The 17,393-nt window shown below is 38.4% G+C and overlaps 1 protein-coding gene across 1 annotated transcript; it reads left to right on the plus strand.

The window, feature by feature from the left end:
* Positions 1-750: 750 nt before the first annotated feature.
* gpatch1 (G patch domain containing 1) lies at positions 751-16,687 on the plus strand. The gene is made up of 20 exons (XM_055154974.1): positions 751-837; positions 1,425-1,559; positions 1,643-1,728; positions 2,418-2,578; positions 2,951-3,048; positions 3,711-3,763; positions 3,912-4,151; positions 4,731-4,878; positions 5,314-5,393; positions 5,482-5,695; positions 5,769-6,110; positions 7,236-7,414; positions 8,715-8,842; positions 9,062-9,150; positions 9,842-10,059; positions 11,211-11,529; positions 12,416-12,490; positions 12,897-13,024; positions 15,029-15,159; positions 16,597-16,687. Exons 1-20 carry the CDS (start codon positions 765-767, stop codon positions 16,628-16,630), a joined length of 2,931 nt encoding a protein of 976 aa, XP_055010949.1. The 5' UTR covers positions 751-764; the 3' UTR covers positions 16,631-16,687.
* Positions 16,688-17,393: the final 706 nt, after the last annotated feature.

The raw sequence follows: 17,393 nt of genomic DNA on the forward strand, positions 1-17,393 counted from the left end.
ATCAGATTAAGAAGAAAGTAAATGTACAAGTATTCAGTGCATTTAATGTACATTTCACATATTTTTCTTATTTAAGCTTGAATAGCAGTACTAGCCTACTACACCTATTGGTCCACTTTTACTTATTACTCACAGCCACGTAAACATGTACTGTAAAAATACATCTTAAGTTGGAAATTAAAACATGAACTATAATCATTTTAAACTCCAACCCTCTTTTGTTACATCACATGTATACAGTGCACATTACCTGTTACGTTTGCATAGTCCAGTATCTCAATGACCCATATGTTGGTTGGAAACTAAAGATATAAACTCAAGCCCTACACTGTCCTTATCTAACCCTACAGTATCTCACTATCTCCAGGGATAAGATAACCTTTTTTTTTTCCCAAGATAGTAGCTCAAATAACCATTTCACGGCAATAGGCAACGCAGCATTAGAGTAAAACAAAAGTATTAATAAAATAAAATAAAATAAAATAACTAAAATAAAATAAAATAATAAAAATAAATAAATAGACAAAAAATAATAATGTAATGTAAAATAATGACGTCAGTACCGAAATATTTGAGAATTTAGGTCAGTAAAATTAACGTTTTGGTTAGTGGCCAATTTATTAATATTTTTCATTTATATTTCTTAATTATAATTTATTTTTGGTCTATGTATTTGCCGATTTCACCACAAGATGCCACTAACTTTTTCGCTGGGTCTTGTTTAGCTAGTTTGTCCCTCCGCGGCTGCAGTATTTGTAGGCAACATGGCGGCGGACAGTGATAACGAAAAGGATGATTTTGTGTCGTATGGGACCGCTTTAGAGCCTTTAGAAGAGGGTAAATAACGACCTGACTTCATTTTATTAAAGAAAAGTGCAGTGTCGAATATCGTGTGTGTTTATACGTGGATTAAACAAAGCGGAAACGTAGCAAAGTGTGGGTTTATGTAGCGAGTTAGCCGGAATGCTAAAGTTCAAACATGCTCCTTAATGTTGAGATTGCGTTTATGTTTTAGTCACTTCTGTTGTTCGTACTTGATACTTGCATGTTAAAGACATGTATTTAAACAAAAAAGTACAATATACGCATTTTCTGAAGAACTGTGCATGAAAATAATCTTAGCGTGATTGATCTATGTTTACAAAATAACGTCACATATCTTGGTCTTACTAACTTTATGCAAAACTGTCATTAATCTTTCTCATAAATAAAAAAAGTATTGAATCTTTCGTGTACCAGTATTTGTATTACCAGTTTTGATCTACATTTATCCAAAGTAAAATCCTGGTCTTTCACACTGACTGTATATTTTCAGCAGACTAAATCTTTATACATCTGTGGCATTAAAACTAAACAATATATTATGCATGTATTCTCCTCTTGATCCCATACTCAAGTTACTACTGCGTGTTTTGTTGTTACAGATGAGCCTCTGAAGAAGCCGGTGCCCATTTACGAACAGACCGTGAGGGATGAGAAGGGCAGATACCAGAGGTTCCATGGGGCGTTCACTGGAGGGTTTTCTGCCGGATATTTCAATACTGTCGGCTCCAAAGAAGGTCAGTGAACTTATCATTTGACTTTTATGCTCAAATGTCTTAGTTATGTAGCATTCAATTAATATGTTTTTGTGTTTGAACAGGATGGGCTCCTTCCACCTTCAAGTCGTCTCGGCAAAGCAAAGCCGAACAGCAGCAAGCCAGACCGGAGGATTTTATGGACGAGGAGGTAATGCCACTGTCTAATTATTCTCTTATGTTTTGTTATTTAAGCAAGTTTTCCTTTTTGGTCTTATAATGTATTGGAACCACCTGCTTCAATCTTATATTTTACAGGCTACTAAGCGTGACTGCCTAACTGTCCATGTTAAGCCAGATTTAACAAATAAAATGGCTTCTGAGGCATTGTCACTGGGAATTCCAGGTGCCACAGTGGGCCAGTGCCGCCAGTGTCAAAAACTGTTGTTGTGTCCTTAGGCAAGACACTTCACTCAAGTGGAGTGTGTGTGAGTGTTGGTGGTGGTCGGAGGGGCTAACGGTGCAGCTTGGCAGCCTCACTTCCATCAGTTTGTACCAGGGCAGCTGTGGCTACAATATCTTACCATTACAGGCTTTGGAATGAATAAATAATTCTCTGTAAAGCGCTTTCGGTGTTTTGAAACACGCTATATAAATGCAATGATTAACTGATTGATTAATTACTATACATAAGTGAATTTTGTGGTGTTTCCTTCAAAGTATTGTAAAACACAAATTTAAGCCTGCCATTTTGTCTTAGAAAATTAAATGAAAATGCCAAGTAAGCAAAATGTACTTAAAAATAATTTGCTTGGCATCAAACAAAGAGTCAAACATCTAATAATGACAAATGCGTCCACAACTTCCAGTACTTATCATTATGCTGTTGTGTGATAACAGGATTTTGGTGAGCATGGCATCGCCCCCAGACAGATCACTCGGAGCGCAGAGTTCCAGTCGGGACACAGAGACTCGGCTTCGGAAAAAGCTCGAGCTGTGAACGCCCAGACCTCCCTGATCCCCGGAGCCACTCTGCTGGAGGACATTATCGCACCTGCCCAGTAATACAGTTTATACAACTTTTCTCAAATCAAAATGTATTTAAAACAGCCAAAAGTGCTGAACATCAGGAAACAGAATATTAAAGTATAAACAGACTAAAACATCTCTCTTTACCTTTTGTTTGATATTTATTTGTTAGGGACAGAATTAACTGTACCTGTTGGTCATGTAGCCTAATCTGTTTGCAAATGAGATTCTTGCACAAAACAGACAAGAAGATTTCACAACAACAATGCACAAATCTTACCCGATTGTATAACTAAATATTATTGAAATTTACTGAAGGTTTCTGGCATAAAAAAAATTGTCCAAGTCATTATGAAAATGTAAAACCACAGTTTTTGAATGACATTTTTTCTTGTATTTTTCAGGTCGTCCATCGGTGTGGAGCTGTTGAAGACGATGGGCTGGAGAGAGGGACAGGGGGTCGGGCCTCGAGTGAAGAGGAAGCCAAAGAAACAAAAAACAGGTAACAAATTAATTAAGGTGCAAAAAATAATAGTTGTTGACCTCTCCATGGTGACATTTTAGAAATTGAAAATACGAAGTAGGGCTGTGCCTAAGATAGTAAGATCTCAATGATAAGGCATGCCCATTTCAATCGACAGGTCTACAGCCAATCGTGTGGCAGTAAGACCATGTAGTGCTGACGAAAATCTTCGCTGCTCCAGCTCCTCACCTTTTCTCCTCTTTCTCTCCTTTGGTGCTTCTTATCATTATAATTCAAGTTAAGGAAATTAAATGACCATTTTCTCACCATTTACTAGCAAAACTAATGAGCGTATGCACGTGTGTCTGCTGGCACATGTGTCAGCTAATGGTAACACACACATGCATTTAGGTTTAATATACTGTACAAACTCATTCCAAATTTTAAATGTGAATTTCTCCTGAATTATTGGTCCTATCAACACAAAAAACAACTGTAGTGATCCTGACACCTGACTGCTCTTTAGGTCTGTCTATGTTTTTAATAAGATAGAAGAATGTCAAATCAAAAATTGAGACTGATCAATATGAAAAAAAAAAAAAATCATGATTCTTTTTTCTATATATCGCCCAGCACTAATAGGAAGTACAAAAAAAAAGAAAAATATATTCTAATTGACACTTTCATCTCGGCACATGAAGGTCTCGGGGTGTATGGATGTGCTCTTCCCCCCGCTGGATCTGAGGGCTCTGAGGTGAGTGAAATCTGTCTCTGCATATCCATCAATTACTGCTCCATTTTTATCACAATTGAGAAAAAACATGAATTTCTAGTTGCATTTACAGTCACAAAGATGGCTTTTTTGAACATTTTTGTGAGATGTTTCTATCATCTTCTTTCAGGAGGAGGACGATGATGAGTTTGCTCCGGAGAATGTGACATTTGCGCCCAAAGACGTGACTCCGGTGGATTTCACTCCTCGTTTGGGGCTTCAGGGTTTGGGGTACCGGGGTCTGGACCCGGGCCTGGCTCTGGGGCAGGGCTCTGAACACATAAACCTCTTCGACCCACAGTTCGACTCAAAGGGAAAACTGTTCGGAGGAAAACAGAAGCAGACCAGACGCAAAGGAGTGGCTGGACAGGTGAGGGGATTTACTCTACTAAAGAGGAATATCTGCAATCCACTTTATACAGTGCATTTAAAAACATTATTTATGACAGTTCTGCGACGTACACATTAGCAAACACAGCCTGATAAATTTTTAGATAGTCTGAAAACTAAAAAGAAAAAATACAAACTAGATTTAAACAACACATTTTCAGGAGCCAGGGAGTCTGTCGTGTGTGTTTGATTTTGAACAAAAAAGCTCAGTACAAAATCAGCTCACCTGTTGTACTTCCAACTCAATCAGTTCTTTCTGGTCAGATTGTGTTAAAATAAAACTCAGATTAAAGTTTAATTTGAGGAACAGAGCTTCAGACAGAGCAGTGCATCTAGTTTCTAACTTCACCCCCCAGGGAATGTTGATGTCATCAGCTGCAGTATTATTAGTATTTTACAGCTGGGGTACTTCTTCTCAGCCCAGAATATAACAACCATAACAGCCGGCTCTGTTTCTGGGGTTCCTTCACTGAAAGTAAATTGAGTTGTAAAACCCCATGGTATTATAATTCTAATACTAAATGATTCACGTTGTGGCCTCCCTTTGGTTGTGTTTTAGGGTTTTGGCGTGGGGGCTCTGGAGGATGAAGATGAGGACATTTATCAGAGAGACTCGATGTCCAAATATGACACAGAGATCAGAGACGAGGAGCCCACAGACGGACTGTTCGGGTGGACCGCTCCAAAGGAATACACCAAAAAGAAGGGTGAGCACAGACCAGAGCTGCTTAATGCTACCTGAAAACTGGGTTGAAATATTACATAAAACACAATTTTTAGATCTAAATATTGGCATCATATTATATTAGTTCAAACATTACTAGCAAAATAACTCAACTAATTTTTCTAAGTTTTCCGGAAAATGGAAAAATAAACTGGTTAAAAAATAACAAAACATTTTTTTGTTTACTTAGCAGTAAAAACCGTTCTGATTGGTTGAAGACAGAGCCAATGACACTTGTCCACCTAATGTCTGGAGAGTAGAATGAGACATTTGTACATTTATAAGGTGATTTTGAGTGTCAAGAAAGATACCTAATAAAAATAAAGTGTAAAAAAGAAATAATTAATGATGATCATGATAATAATTTGGCCAAAAAATGACTTGGTGGGTAACCATCATCTACATTTTATTTTTCCAGATTCAAACAAAGACGCGTCATACATCGGTAAAATCTTAGAGGGCTTCACTTTGGCCCAAAAACCTGAAACTTTGAAAACTGTGAGTACTCGTATAATAACAATATAAACAAATGCTATCAGTAAGTCCCTTACTGTCATGTTTGTAATGTATTTTGTCTGTTTGTTAGATCTTCCCTCCTCCCAGGCTGCCCAGAGACTACCGGCCGGTGCGGAGATTTAATCCTGGGACTTTTGTGTCTCACGTGTCGGGGGTCAGCCCGGCTTTGGCCCAGGCTCTGAAAACCTCCAGGGGGCACATGGTCAAAGACGAGCCCCAGACCGGACGGCATCAGCTGGACTCGGGGCAGAGGAGGGCCCTGATCGGAGAGGAGGCGCTGCAGGGTAAGAATTAGAATCACCCGGGATAGTAATTTCTCCGTTGCACTTCTTCTTTAACATTATTATATTATTTCAGGTCCCAGTTCGGTTCTGGATTTACTGAAGCCTGTGGATAGAGAGCGCCTCAAACACATCAGGAACTCCAAGAGCGGACTCCAGACACAACCTCCCAAAGACTCTAACTCCCAGAATACACCGCGGCCCTCTCCTCTCCCTCCTGCGTCGTCGTCATCAAAGCCAGCGCCAACCGTCATGCCTCCGCCTCCGCCCCCTAGTTTCAGCCTGCAGCAACAGCAGGAGGCTCTATCGGCGTGGAAAGGACAAACGTCGGCACAGACTTTTAAACCATTTGAGAAAAACCTAGAGAAACAGGAGAGATACGAGCAGTACCTGGACCGCCTCAAACAAGGAGACAAAGGTAATACACCGGCTAAACATGGACATCATTGGTGTTATTAAAGCTGCACTGTGTAACTTTTCTGGAGGAGAGTCCATGGAGATGTTGTTGCTTTGTCTAAAATGTCCCAGTGGGGCATTAAACGTTTCCATTTTGCATTTACGCAGTAACGTGGGTTTTTGTTTCTATTTTATTGCTGTCTTCAGAGAGATAAATAAGTGTAATGCCATACTGTGGAATATCCGAGACAATATCTCCATAAAGAGAAGCAGGTGACGGACCCTCCACCAGAAAAGTTACACAGTGCAGCTTTAAAAGAGACTGAAAACAACCAGACAAAGACAAAATTAGACGCAATTTCCACTAGGAGGCGAGACACAAGATTGGGTCCATGAGAACGAGACAAGACGAGATTTTAACATAATTTCTAATATAAACATTTCACAATTCAGTGTCAAAATTTTTTATTTATTTGATTTAATATTTTTGTTTCCATTCTAGTGCAGCTTTTTGGAAATGTAAGAGATGTAACTCGCCAACACGTGACCCTTTCTTGTCCAATTCAAATGTGAACACTTGGATAAAAATCTCACAAGGTCATTTTTCTCATGTGTGCATGATCTTGTGGCAATTTTGTCTCATGAGATCTTCTGACACCAGATTTTGTACCATCTCTCATAGTTAGCATTTTAGTTATTTAGTTATTATTTTCAAATGAGTTTTTGTTGGCATTACTATCAAATTTACAAGGTAATTCTAATACGGATGTGAAACAAACATGGTTTCTTCTTCACTCTACCGAGTACATATAGAAGAGCTCCTCTGTTTTTTTGTTTTTTTTTAGATTCACCTGACACTTTCTAATTTATTTTGTTTGTAAATGGCTTGAGCCTTTTGCCAGTTTATTTCATGCTCAGAAATGATTCAATTAATTTACTACTAAGGTGTCCAAAAGTAGTACAAGCAACATAAAGTAGTTATAACAATGATTTTAGTCACTTCTTGATGTACACAATATACAGTTTGTCAATATAGAAGAATAATTTTGGAAAACAGACTTTTTCAGGGCAACAGTTAATCACTGAATTTAGTTTAACCAATGCAAACCACTCTAAAATTCTAAAATTCTCTTTGTGTTTGTGTCAGATGCCCTGGAGCACAGCCTGGACCGTAAGATGACAGAGTGGGAGAGGAGTCGGGAGAGAGACGAGTTTGTCCGGGCGTCCATCCTGTACCGGCCGTCCACCTCCTTCCTCTCGTCCAGGTTCACGAGGGGCAAACAGGACGATGATGATGACACCGTGGAGGTCAACAGAGACGAAGAGGTAACACGACATCACGCGAATGTTCAGTTTTTTTAAGAGACAGATTTGCTGCAGCAACATTTACATTTTTACTGCAGTCTAACAGAAGGACTGGGAGGGGAGCGTCTGCAGATCTGTGTCAGGGCAGTTTGAGGAGAAGAAGAGTCAATAGACGGGACCAGGACACTCCCAGTTTTGAGAATTCATGTATCATTCGTTCATTCATTTTTCAATATAAAACCAAAAATAAGAAAATGAAAAATCAACTGTTTTCTTCATTATTTGTCTCCAGAACCAACATGAAAAAACAGATAATTATTTGTTTTTTTCTGTTTTCGATTTTGCGTTTAAATTAATAATGGGGAAAAAACGGATAATGGTCGTTTCCCTTTTACGTGACTTAAACTGTGATGTTGGACTTTTGCACCACATACAGACTGAACCAGGACTAAACCAGGACCAAACCAGAACCAGACCGGGGCTGAGACCAGGACTTACACCAGGACCAGGCAAAGACTCAGTCCGGGACCTAGACCGGGACCGGGACTGGGACCGAGACAAGGCCAGGACTGAGGCCAGGACTGAGGCCAGGACTGAGGCCAGGACTGAGGCCAGGACTGAGGCCAGGACTGAGGCCAGGACTGAGGCCAGGACTGAAAATGGTCCTGGTTTAGTCCTGTTTTAGTCCTGTTTTAGTCCTGGTTCAGTCCGTATACTGTGCAAAAGTTCAGCATCGCAGTTTAAGTCAAGGAAACGGGAAACGGTCGTTATCCTTTTTTTCCATTATTCAAAACTGAATAAAAAATCAAAAACTGAATCAAAATCAAAAACTGAAAAAACAAATCATTATCTGTTTTTTCATTTTTGTTTTGGAGATAAATAATGAAGAAAATGTTTTTTTGTTTTTTGTTTTATTTTGAAAAACGATTGAGCGAATGATACAAGGATTTTTGAGCTCCGTGTCCCCTGTCTCAGCAGATTTCTCCAAAACCACTGATTTGTTCCAGTTTTATGTAAGAAATGTCCCAGTTGTCCCTATTTTTAACCAATTTGTTACCTACGAAGAGTCATTTGTTAAGCTAAAACACAAAAAACTTTAATTGAAAATGGTACCGACAGAAGTCCCTCAGATTATGACCCACAAATGAGTCGAGAATGGACAATGTTACGCTCTCTTTTCACATTTTTATTTACATCAACCATCCCAAACCCGAGTGTGTCCCAGTTTGGAATTTTGAAAATCTGGTCTGGTTTTGTATTTGGCATCTTTAATCTCCTTTGGTTTTATTATGAACTCTTACAAACGAATCCTCTCTTTCAGGGAGATTTGGACGATAAACAGGCCGCAGTGAAGATGAAGATGTTTGGGAAACTCACCAGAGAAACTTTTGAGTGGCATCCGGACAAACTGCTGTGCAAACGCTTCAACATCCCCGACCCTTATCCAGAGTAAGACCGGATTTATATGTTTTATGTACAACTAAACCCAAAATAGTTCACACCAAAGATAATTATTATCCAATGTTCACCAAAACAGTTTTTAGTCTTAAATTGGATTTATTATCTGGACTAAAAGTTATTGTACATTGTATTTTTTTTCCTGCGATTTGACTAGTTCTGTGCTTACCTTTATATTTATCAGTATTTCTTTTGTCTGGTTGGTCACAGGTCGGGTTTGGTGGGTTTGCCCAAAGTGAAACGGGACAAATTTTCAGTGTTTAATTTCCTGACTGTCCCTGAGAGCAGAGAGCCTCCAGGTAAATTTTTTAATTATTACTTTATATTTTTAATACATTTTGGGTTTAACTACGTTTATCGATTCACATTTGTTATTCGTTGAACTATATTTGTAAGTCCTCCCAGTTTTATGTATTAATGGTTTCATATTAGGCCCATTATTTATTTTATTTTTTTTGATTATACAGAAACAGCTGATATCTGATGATCTCTAATATTGTTTGCTGATGACACAACTTCACTAATATCTGATTCAAACTTCAAAGCACCAATAAACCAGGCCAATGTAGAATTAAAGGACACATCATTTGGAATTTTGATTTTTTTGAGCTTTTAAAACCTGTGCAGTTTTAAAAAGTGCAGTTTTGTCAGACTTCTGCTAAACATTTCTTGCATGAATGCAGTTGCATTCATGACTACTGAGTGTGTATATTAATGTTCCTTTAATTGGATAACGTTAGTTTTCCCTATGCAATTCCCTCTGCTGCCAGTAGATGGAGCCCTACACCAGATTCCAGTACTGGGAGCGTCCAAGTTGAAAAAAAAAAGGCTGGTTTTATACATGGTTATTATTTAAAGTTCTAAAACATGAAATGCCAGAACAAGGGCACTCAAGATAATATTTGAATGCCAGTAAATAGTGCTTAATTAAATGGTGAATCTTTCCCAGATTCCTGTGAATTTTTGTCTCATTGTTGTTCCTCTGCTCAGCTCCTCCAAAAGCTCCGGAGGTGAAGAAGTCTCGATGGGACGTGTCACAGGAAATGAAGGACAGTGATGCTCTGAGTGAGATGCTGAGCGCCGCACGAGACCAGAGCTCTGAGACCGGACCAGACCAGAGCGGGACCAAGGACCAGACCAGGACTACAGAGAATCTGGCTTTACCTGCTCCAGACACTAAAGACCAGTCATCGGATACACGGACAGAGGTGAGGGTCTTAAACCACATGACACTCTTTGAATTACAGCAGCATAAAACTTCCTAAATTGTTTTACTATTGATTTAAAGTGGATATAAACATGTAGGTTTAATAAGAAAGTTTACACACTTCACTTTACACCAGCAGCAGCTTTAACACAAGTGACTCATTCTAGAGAAGCTTGAAAAGTTTTACAGTCACAAAGTAGGGCATTTTAGTGTTTTTTGCACACACACGCAAAAATATTTTTTGCATTACTTCATTCTAAAACTGTCATTTAAAGAAAACATTATTGCAGACTGAATTTTTGAGGAAGAAGAACTTTATTTTGAAAGTCACGTGAGCTTATAATGCAAAACCTTTACGTCACATCCATTTGTTTTTTGGCTTACAGTGGGTTTTTTTAGCTTCTGCGAACATTTCTATTCTAGGGATAGCCCTTCTAAAAATAGCTGAAAGCATACAAAAATTATATATGAATTTTTGTTAGTGCAGTTATCTCTTCTGAAAAGTAGTTCCTAATATGTTTGTAACAGCCAGTAGTAATAATGAAATATCTCACTTTCAAACACATTGCCTGGATGACAACCATTTCTTCAACCTTTTCTATCACATGTCCTGTCAACTAATGGAAAGCAAAACAATTCCAGTTTGTTAAGGACAAAAAGTATGATATTTAATATAAAATAATGTAAACTCACTGCTTTTAGACTTAGACTTAGACAAACTCTATTGATTCACAAGGGAAATAAATAATAAATAATGTAACATGTTTGACATGTGTAAATGTTTTACTAATGAAAGGAAAGGAGATTTTTAGAGACTGATGTAAATGTTTGTTTATGTTTTAATGAATGATGTTGAGTGTTTAATTGTTTTAACTCCCCTTCCCCTTCCCTTGGCTGCTCTGGCATGCCCAGGCCAACATTGTAAATAAGAATTTGTTCTTAATATTTTGCCTGGTAAAATAAAGGTTAAGAAGTAAATAATAAAGAGCAAACAAAAAATATAAATAGTAGGGGTATAACAATATCCAAGTCTCACAATACGATATCGTCACAGTATGAAAATTCAAAATAAGTAGCAAAAATAGCAAGAGGCAGGTGTCAATAAGGTGTATGTATATGTACAAATAAAAATATAATGTCTTTTCCTCACAGACTAAAGAGAAGTTGAGTAAAGAGAGTAAAGAGGAAAGCAGTGATTCTGATTCAGACTCGGACTCTGACTCTGACTCTGAGGCAGAGGAGGAGACCCGACCTCCCATGGACGTGTTCAAGGCCATTTTCTCCAGTTCGTCTGATGAGAAATCTTCATCCGAGTCTGAGGGGGAAGAGGAGCAGAAGGAGGAGCAGGGACATGTGACCCACAATCTGTTTAACATTAATGCTCCTGTCACCACGGCGACGCCATCCACGACAACCACGCCCCCTGTAACAACCATGCCCACATCTGCCACGTCAACCAATCAGAACACAGGTAAAAAAAACTAAAATCATAAAGCGTTGTGAAGTTTTGATCGCACAATTCCATTTCATGGTCGAGCTGAATTCCAAATTTCAATTCTGGTTGACTGTAAAGACTGAAATACCATTTATTAACATTTATTAGTTATATAATTTTAACCAAAACCAAAATCCTTGAAATAATTGATAACAAATTAACTTTATTCTCAGATACCCACAATTATGAAACACATCATAGAGCCATTCTTGTTGTTTGAAAATAACAAAGTTATTTCAAAAAAAGTTAAAATTGTTCTTTTTATTAATTACTGTCCAATGATTCTATATTGTTTATTTATGTATTATTGTTATTGATATTATCTGTTTTAATTAGTTGTTTATTTTTACACAAGCTTTCGTGTCTTGTTTTTGAGTCTGTGTGTGTCTGTGTAGTTTATGTATTAAACCAGGGGTGTCAAACTCAAATTCACAGAGGGCCAATATTTTAAAAACTGGGACTAAGTCGTGGGCCAAACGAAATATTTATTGAACAATTTTAACAACATCTGAATGTTTTCTCTTCTTTCGAGATATGTATTATTAAACCTAAGAAGAAGTCAGCACTAATACATTTTTTATATGATCTCGCGGGCCAAATTTCACCCCCGGTCCTGAGTCTGACATGTCTGTATTATACAGTAAAATGTATTTAAAGAATCAGAGGAGACCCCAGGAAGAATAGCTACTGATATCTTAGTGCCTAATGGGGATCTTAATAAACTAAACTAAACAAGCAAGTAGCGGACCCTCCACCTTAAAAGTTATATAGTGCATCCTTTATACACTGACTTTTATCAGTTTTAAATGAAGTAACTTGATTCTACCATTGTTTTTTTTTGTTTTTCTATTTAATTCCATAGCCCCCTCTGCATCACAAACTGGAAAAGAACAAGATTGGTTTGGTCCAAAGCTGCCACCTCCATCTTCTGTATTGAGTGAGTTTTTTTTAAAGACGGGGTATTATGCAAAATCAACTTTTTGGAGCTTGGTAGTCTAAATATGTCATGTTTTAGCAATTAATCCTACATAGAAGTGTAATAACCCCTCTAGTTTATTTAGTTGACACCAAGCTCTTTATCAAACAGTATTGCAGTCATTTAAAGCTCGAGTTACCATACATCATATTATTATAACAAAAGAGTTATTTAAGGTTTATTTGAAAGTATCTCCCTCCCATTGAGGCTCATTGATGTTCCATGCTTTTATTTTAACTTCCAACCCTTTGTAATGTGAGTGTTCTATTAAATAAACACAAGAGGGCCCTCTAATATGTAACTCCTGATTTATGAATTGATGAACTTGTTTCATTTGATTTATTGTGATTTTGTTTTCCTCGTTTAGGCGGCAGCAGCAGCAGCAGAGATCCTCGGGCCAGATCGCGGTCTCCCAGTTCTGAGGAAAAATACAAAAAGTCCAAAGACAAGAAACATAAGAATAAAAAAGACCATAAGCACAAGAAGGAGAAGAAGGTAAACGTTCACTTTTGATGGGACAACATGGAGGATAGGATCAGAATAGTACTGATAAGGTACCATAGTAGCTTACCACCACTGAGTAGAGTTTCCCACTCTTTTTCACTGACAAAATTTCAAAACTTTTCCATGACTTTTTCATGACCTAAAGTGAATTTTCCATGACTTTGACACCCTACATGTGTAGAATTGATCAAACTTTTAGGGATAAATATGAAATGTTAACTCTTTCCACTCACCTTATGAATCCGTGTATCATTCGTTCATTCATTTTTCAATATAAAACAAAAAATAAGAAAACGAAAAAACAACTGTTTTCTTCGTTATTTGTCTCCAAAACCAAAATGAAAAAACGGATAATGATTCGTTTTTTCAGTTTTCGATTTTGTGTTTAAATGAAGAATGGAAAAAACGGATAACGGCCGTTTCCCGTTTATGTGACTTCCGTGACTGCGATGCCGAACTTTTGCACCGCGTACGGACTGAACTAGGACTGATCCAGGTCCGAGACCAGACCGGGACCAGACCAGGACCAGAGCGGGACTGAGACCGGGACCACACTGGGACCAGAGCGGGATCAGAGCGGAACTGAGACCGCGGCTGGTTCCGAGGTGGTGCAAAGCATCCAAATGACGCTTTTACACCAACGAAAACGAACTGAACTAAGAGCTTTTGGTTCAAATGGACCAGGTCCGGGACAAGACCGGGACCAGAGCGCTACTGAGACTGGGACCAGACCGGGACCAGAGCGGGCCTGAGACAGAGACAAGACCGAGACCAGACCGGAGGCTCAGAGCCCACGACAGGGCCGGAGCTCGAAGCTGAGGCTCGGACCCCGCGGAGGCTCAGAGTCAAAGCTTGGAGTCCACCCAGTCCCGCTCTAGTCCCGGTCTGGTCTCAGACCTGGATCAGTCCTAGTTTAGTCCATACCCGGTGCAAAAGTTCGGCATCGCAGTCACGGAAGTCACGTAAACGGGAAACGGCCGTTATCCGTTTTTCCATTCTTCATTTAAACACAAAATCGAAAACTGAAAAAACGAATCGTTATCCGTTTTTTCATTTTGGTTTTGGAGACAAATAACGAAGAAAACTGTTGTTTTTTCGTTTTCTTATTTTTGGTTTTATATTGAAAAACGAATGAACGAATGATACACGGATTCTTATGGTTTGGTTTTATAGTTTTTTTTAAATTTCAAAATACTGTCAGTGCATTTATTGTCGTCTCTTTTAAACAAAAGGCGCATACTTCGTAAATCATCATAATAGTAGGGATGTAACAATATTCAAATCTCACAGTACGATATTTTCACTATATGCATCTCACAGTACGGTATTTATTGCGATATTTTGGCTAAAAAATGGAGCAAAGGATCATGGTCGATGTAGTGCCCTCTGTTTTTTTTGTGTGTAATTCGATATATTATGATGGTTCACGATATTATTGAGATACTTTTGATGATACAATATCACAATATTTTGGTTATTGTTACATCCCTACATAACAGTCTAAAAAAATTCAATGGCTTTTCTAGGCCTGGAAAATTACATTTTCAATTGCCATGATATTTCCAGGAGTTCCATGACCGTGGGAACCCTGTGAATAGGGATTGAATTGTACAAAATTGTGTTTGGAAAAGAGCTGTACAAGATTAATATAATGTAGCAGTCCTGTTTTTGATTTGGTGCATGTGCAAGCAGTTTAGACCTGAATTTTAACTTGTTTAGTCCTGTTCTTGTAGTGAATTTTAAGTAGTTGTAGTTTTAGTAGCCTTACAGACCTTGTTTAGTCTTGGTTTGGGGGTAATTTATGGTTTAGACCTATTGCTTTTTGTTTTGTGGACATAAATTTTGTCCTATACGTAGACATATATGTAGGTTCAGCCCATTTACTTAATTTTTTTTACTTACTTAATCATTTTTATGTAGGCTAGTTCTTTGAGCAAAAAGTCAAGCCACTATATTATTTGTCTGAACTCACAATATTAACTCCTGTTTCTGTAGAAGAAGAAGCATAAGAAGCACAAGCACAAAGGAAAACAGAAGAAGAGTAAGAAAGAGGAGAGCAGCTCGGACAGTGACACAGAGAGTGAAGAAACCACCACAGAAGTGTCGACAGAGGAGCTGCTCAGAAGGTCTGTGTGGGGATAAAGATGTTTTGACTTTAGATGGTGCTTTAAAGTGGACACATTATCATCTCAAATTAGTTTTAGAATGTTTCAATAGTGTTCCCTTATCATTGGCCGATTCAACGTTCAGGTCCAGGGGTCTTCAATGTTTTTCAGGCCAGGGACCCCCAGACTGATAGAGAGCTGGTGCAGGGACCCCCTACTATAAATATGTATGGCAGACAATTGTGTTTTATATTAAACTGGGCCTAGTGTCGTGTATAAACATTACATCAAAGTCGCTTAACAAGTCCAGGCTTATCCTGAAATCCTGAACTAAATCTAACTCCATCTCCAGTTAAAGCCTGAACTTGTTCCATGACAGAAATAAGTTTGAGACTGACCAAAGTTAATTCAGACCTGAAGTTTAAGCAGCACTTTGTGAGCTTGCGGTGACTCTGAAAAGACCAGAGCAATGAAGCAACGACATCATGGAAAATGGGCTCAAAGCTTGACTTTGATTAAAACGAGAGAGGAGCCACAGCGCACACGGACGAGTTTGATATGGGACAGGGAACTTTTCCAGACATTCTGATCTGTACGTGTGGATCTTAAGTTCCGCTGTGCAGAAAAGTAAAGCTGTAACCAACCTCTTCACGTGTAGCTTAGAAGAAATGATCAAATCCGCACTCGACATGTTTGCAGTTTGACAGGGAGTGAGAAACGAAGGAATGAAGAGAGAGGAACAGACGTGATGAAGGAGCAAACAGACAGAACCCACTGAAATCATCCTGCAAAAATTAAGAAATATTTTTAAAAAAGATAAAAAATGTCAAATTAGCCAAATATTTCACAACCCCCTCTGCAGTACCATAATGCAACTACTAAATACCAGAAAAAATACAAAATGTTTTCTTTAATATGCTGAATTTCCCACTCTCTGATGGGGACAGGAAAAAACCCAGGTTGAATGTGCTTCTATTAGTTTCAACGTTCATTTTCCTGTTTTATTAGTTGTTTATTCAAACACAGCACACAGCCTATGCATTATAACAACACACATTTACACCGTTCACCCATGAAAACTGAACTAGTGTGAATGTGATATTACTTAAATGTAAATGTTTAGAGAGACGTAATCTTCTATAACTATAAGTATGTACTTAAAACTGTAAATGGTCGGCTGTAGCTCAGTTGGAAGAGCATTTGCCCACTCATCTGAAGGTTGGTGGTTCGAATCCAATTCTCGACATCCACTGACCCACAGGTTGGCTGGTGTGATTCCAGCTCCCACAGATGAGTGGTTCCTTGTTGTAAAGCGCTTTGAGTGCCTTGAAGGTGGAAAAGCGCTATAGAAAAATGTGACCATTTACCATTTAAATGCACATGCAGAGACGGTTAATGTGTCTTTAAGGGTCAGTGCTCAGTCTGATGTAAAATAACTTTTTCTTTCTGTTGTTTCAGGCTGAAGACTGTCCGTGCACAGTGTCCTCTGTGAGGACTCCAAACTACAGCTGCTGTTTTAAACAATAAATTGTATATATTGTACAATAAACTGTTGGTGCTGTTGCCTTATTTCATATTACAGACAGTTTGTTCTCTCAAAATATGTCAAATATCATATTGGCCAAAATCATTTCAAGTCTATATGAGACTCACACTCTTATGTGCAGATAATTTAGGCTGACAAGCAGCATTTAAGTATTTTCTATTTGCACAATTAAAGAAAAGCTGCAGTAGCCTTTTGTTTTACAGACAGCTTAGGTATTTTTCACTGAAAATGAAGGTGCTGCATCCAAACATGGATGATCATAAAACAGCCTGTGTCCTGATAAAGGCTTAAAGCCTGAAGTGTCTGTGCTGTTCATAGACTGTGTACATAAATATTGTTCTTTCTGCTCTGTGAAGCACACACTTTATTCTCATGTCTGTGAGAAGTTCACAAACACACTGACACTGTCAAAATTAAACCTATTACATTTAGAAAGGTTTATATTATTGAGCTGAGGCTTTATAAACCTCTAAAATGCCCTGGCATGTGACAAACATAGAGTCTCTTCAAAACTTTCCCGGGGAGGAGCATGAATAGATAGATAGGTAGATAGATAGACAGATAGATAAATCCATGGGGAGGCACCTTGGGATAGTTGTCATGGTGATTCCGGCCAGGTGGGCGTGGTCACGTGGGCACAGATGAATGCTGGGTTCTTTTAAAAATGGCGCTCACCTGCACAGGTAAGGGACCTGGCACCGGGGGAGCC

The sequence above is a fragment of the Boleophthalmus pectinirostris genome, unplaced genomic scaffold (genome assembly GCF_026225935.1).
Source record: "Boleophthalmus pectinirostris isolate CB_2022bp ecotype Guang Dong unplaced genomic scaffold, ASM2622593v1 HiC_scaffold_19, whole genome shotgun sequence".
Classification (NCBI taxonomy): domain Eukaryota; kingdom Metazoa; phylum Chordata; class Actinopteri; order Gobiiformes; family Gobiidae; genus Boleophthalmus; species Boleophthalmus pectinirostris.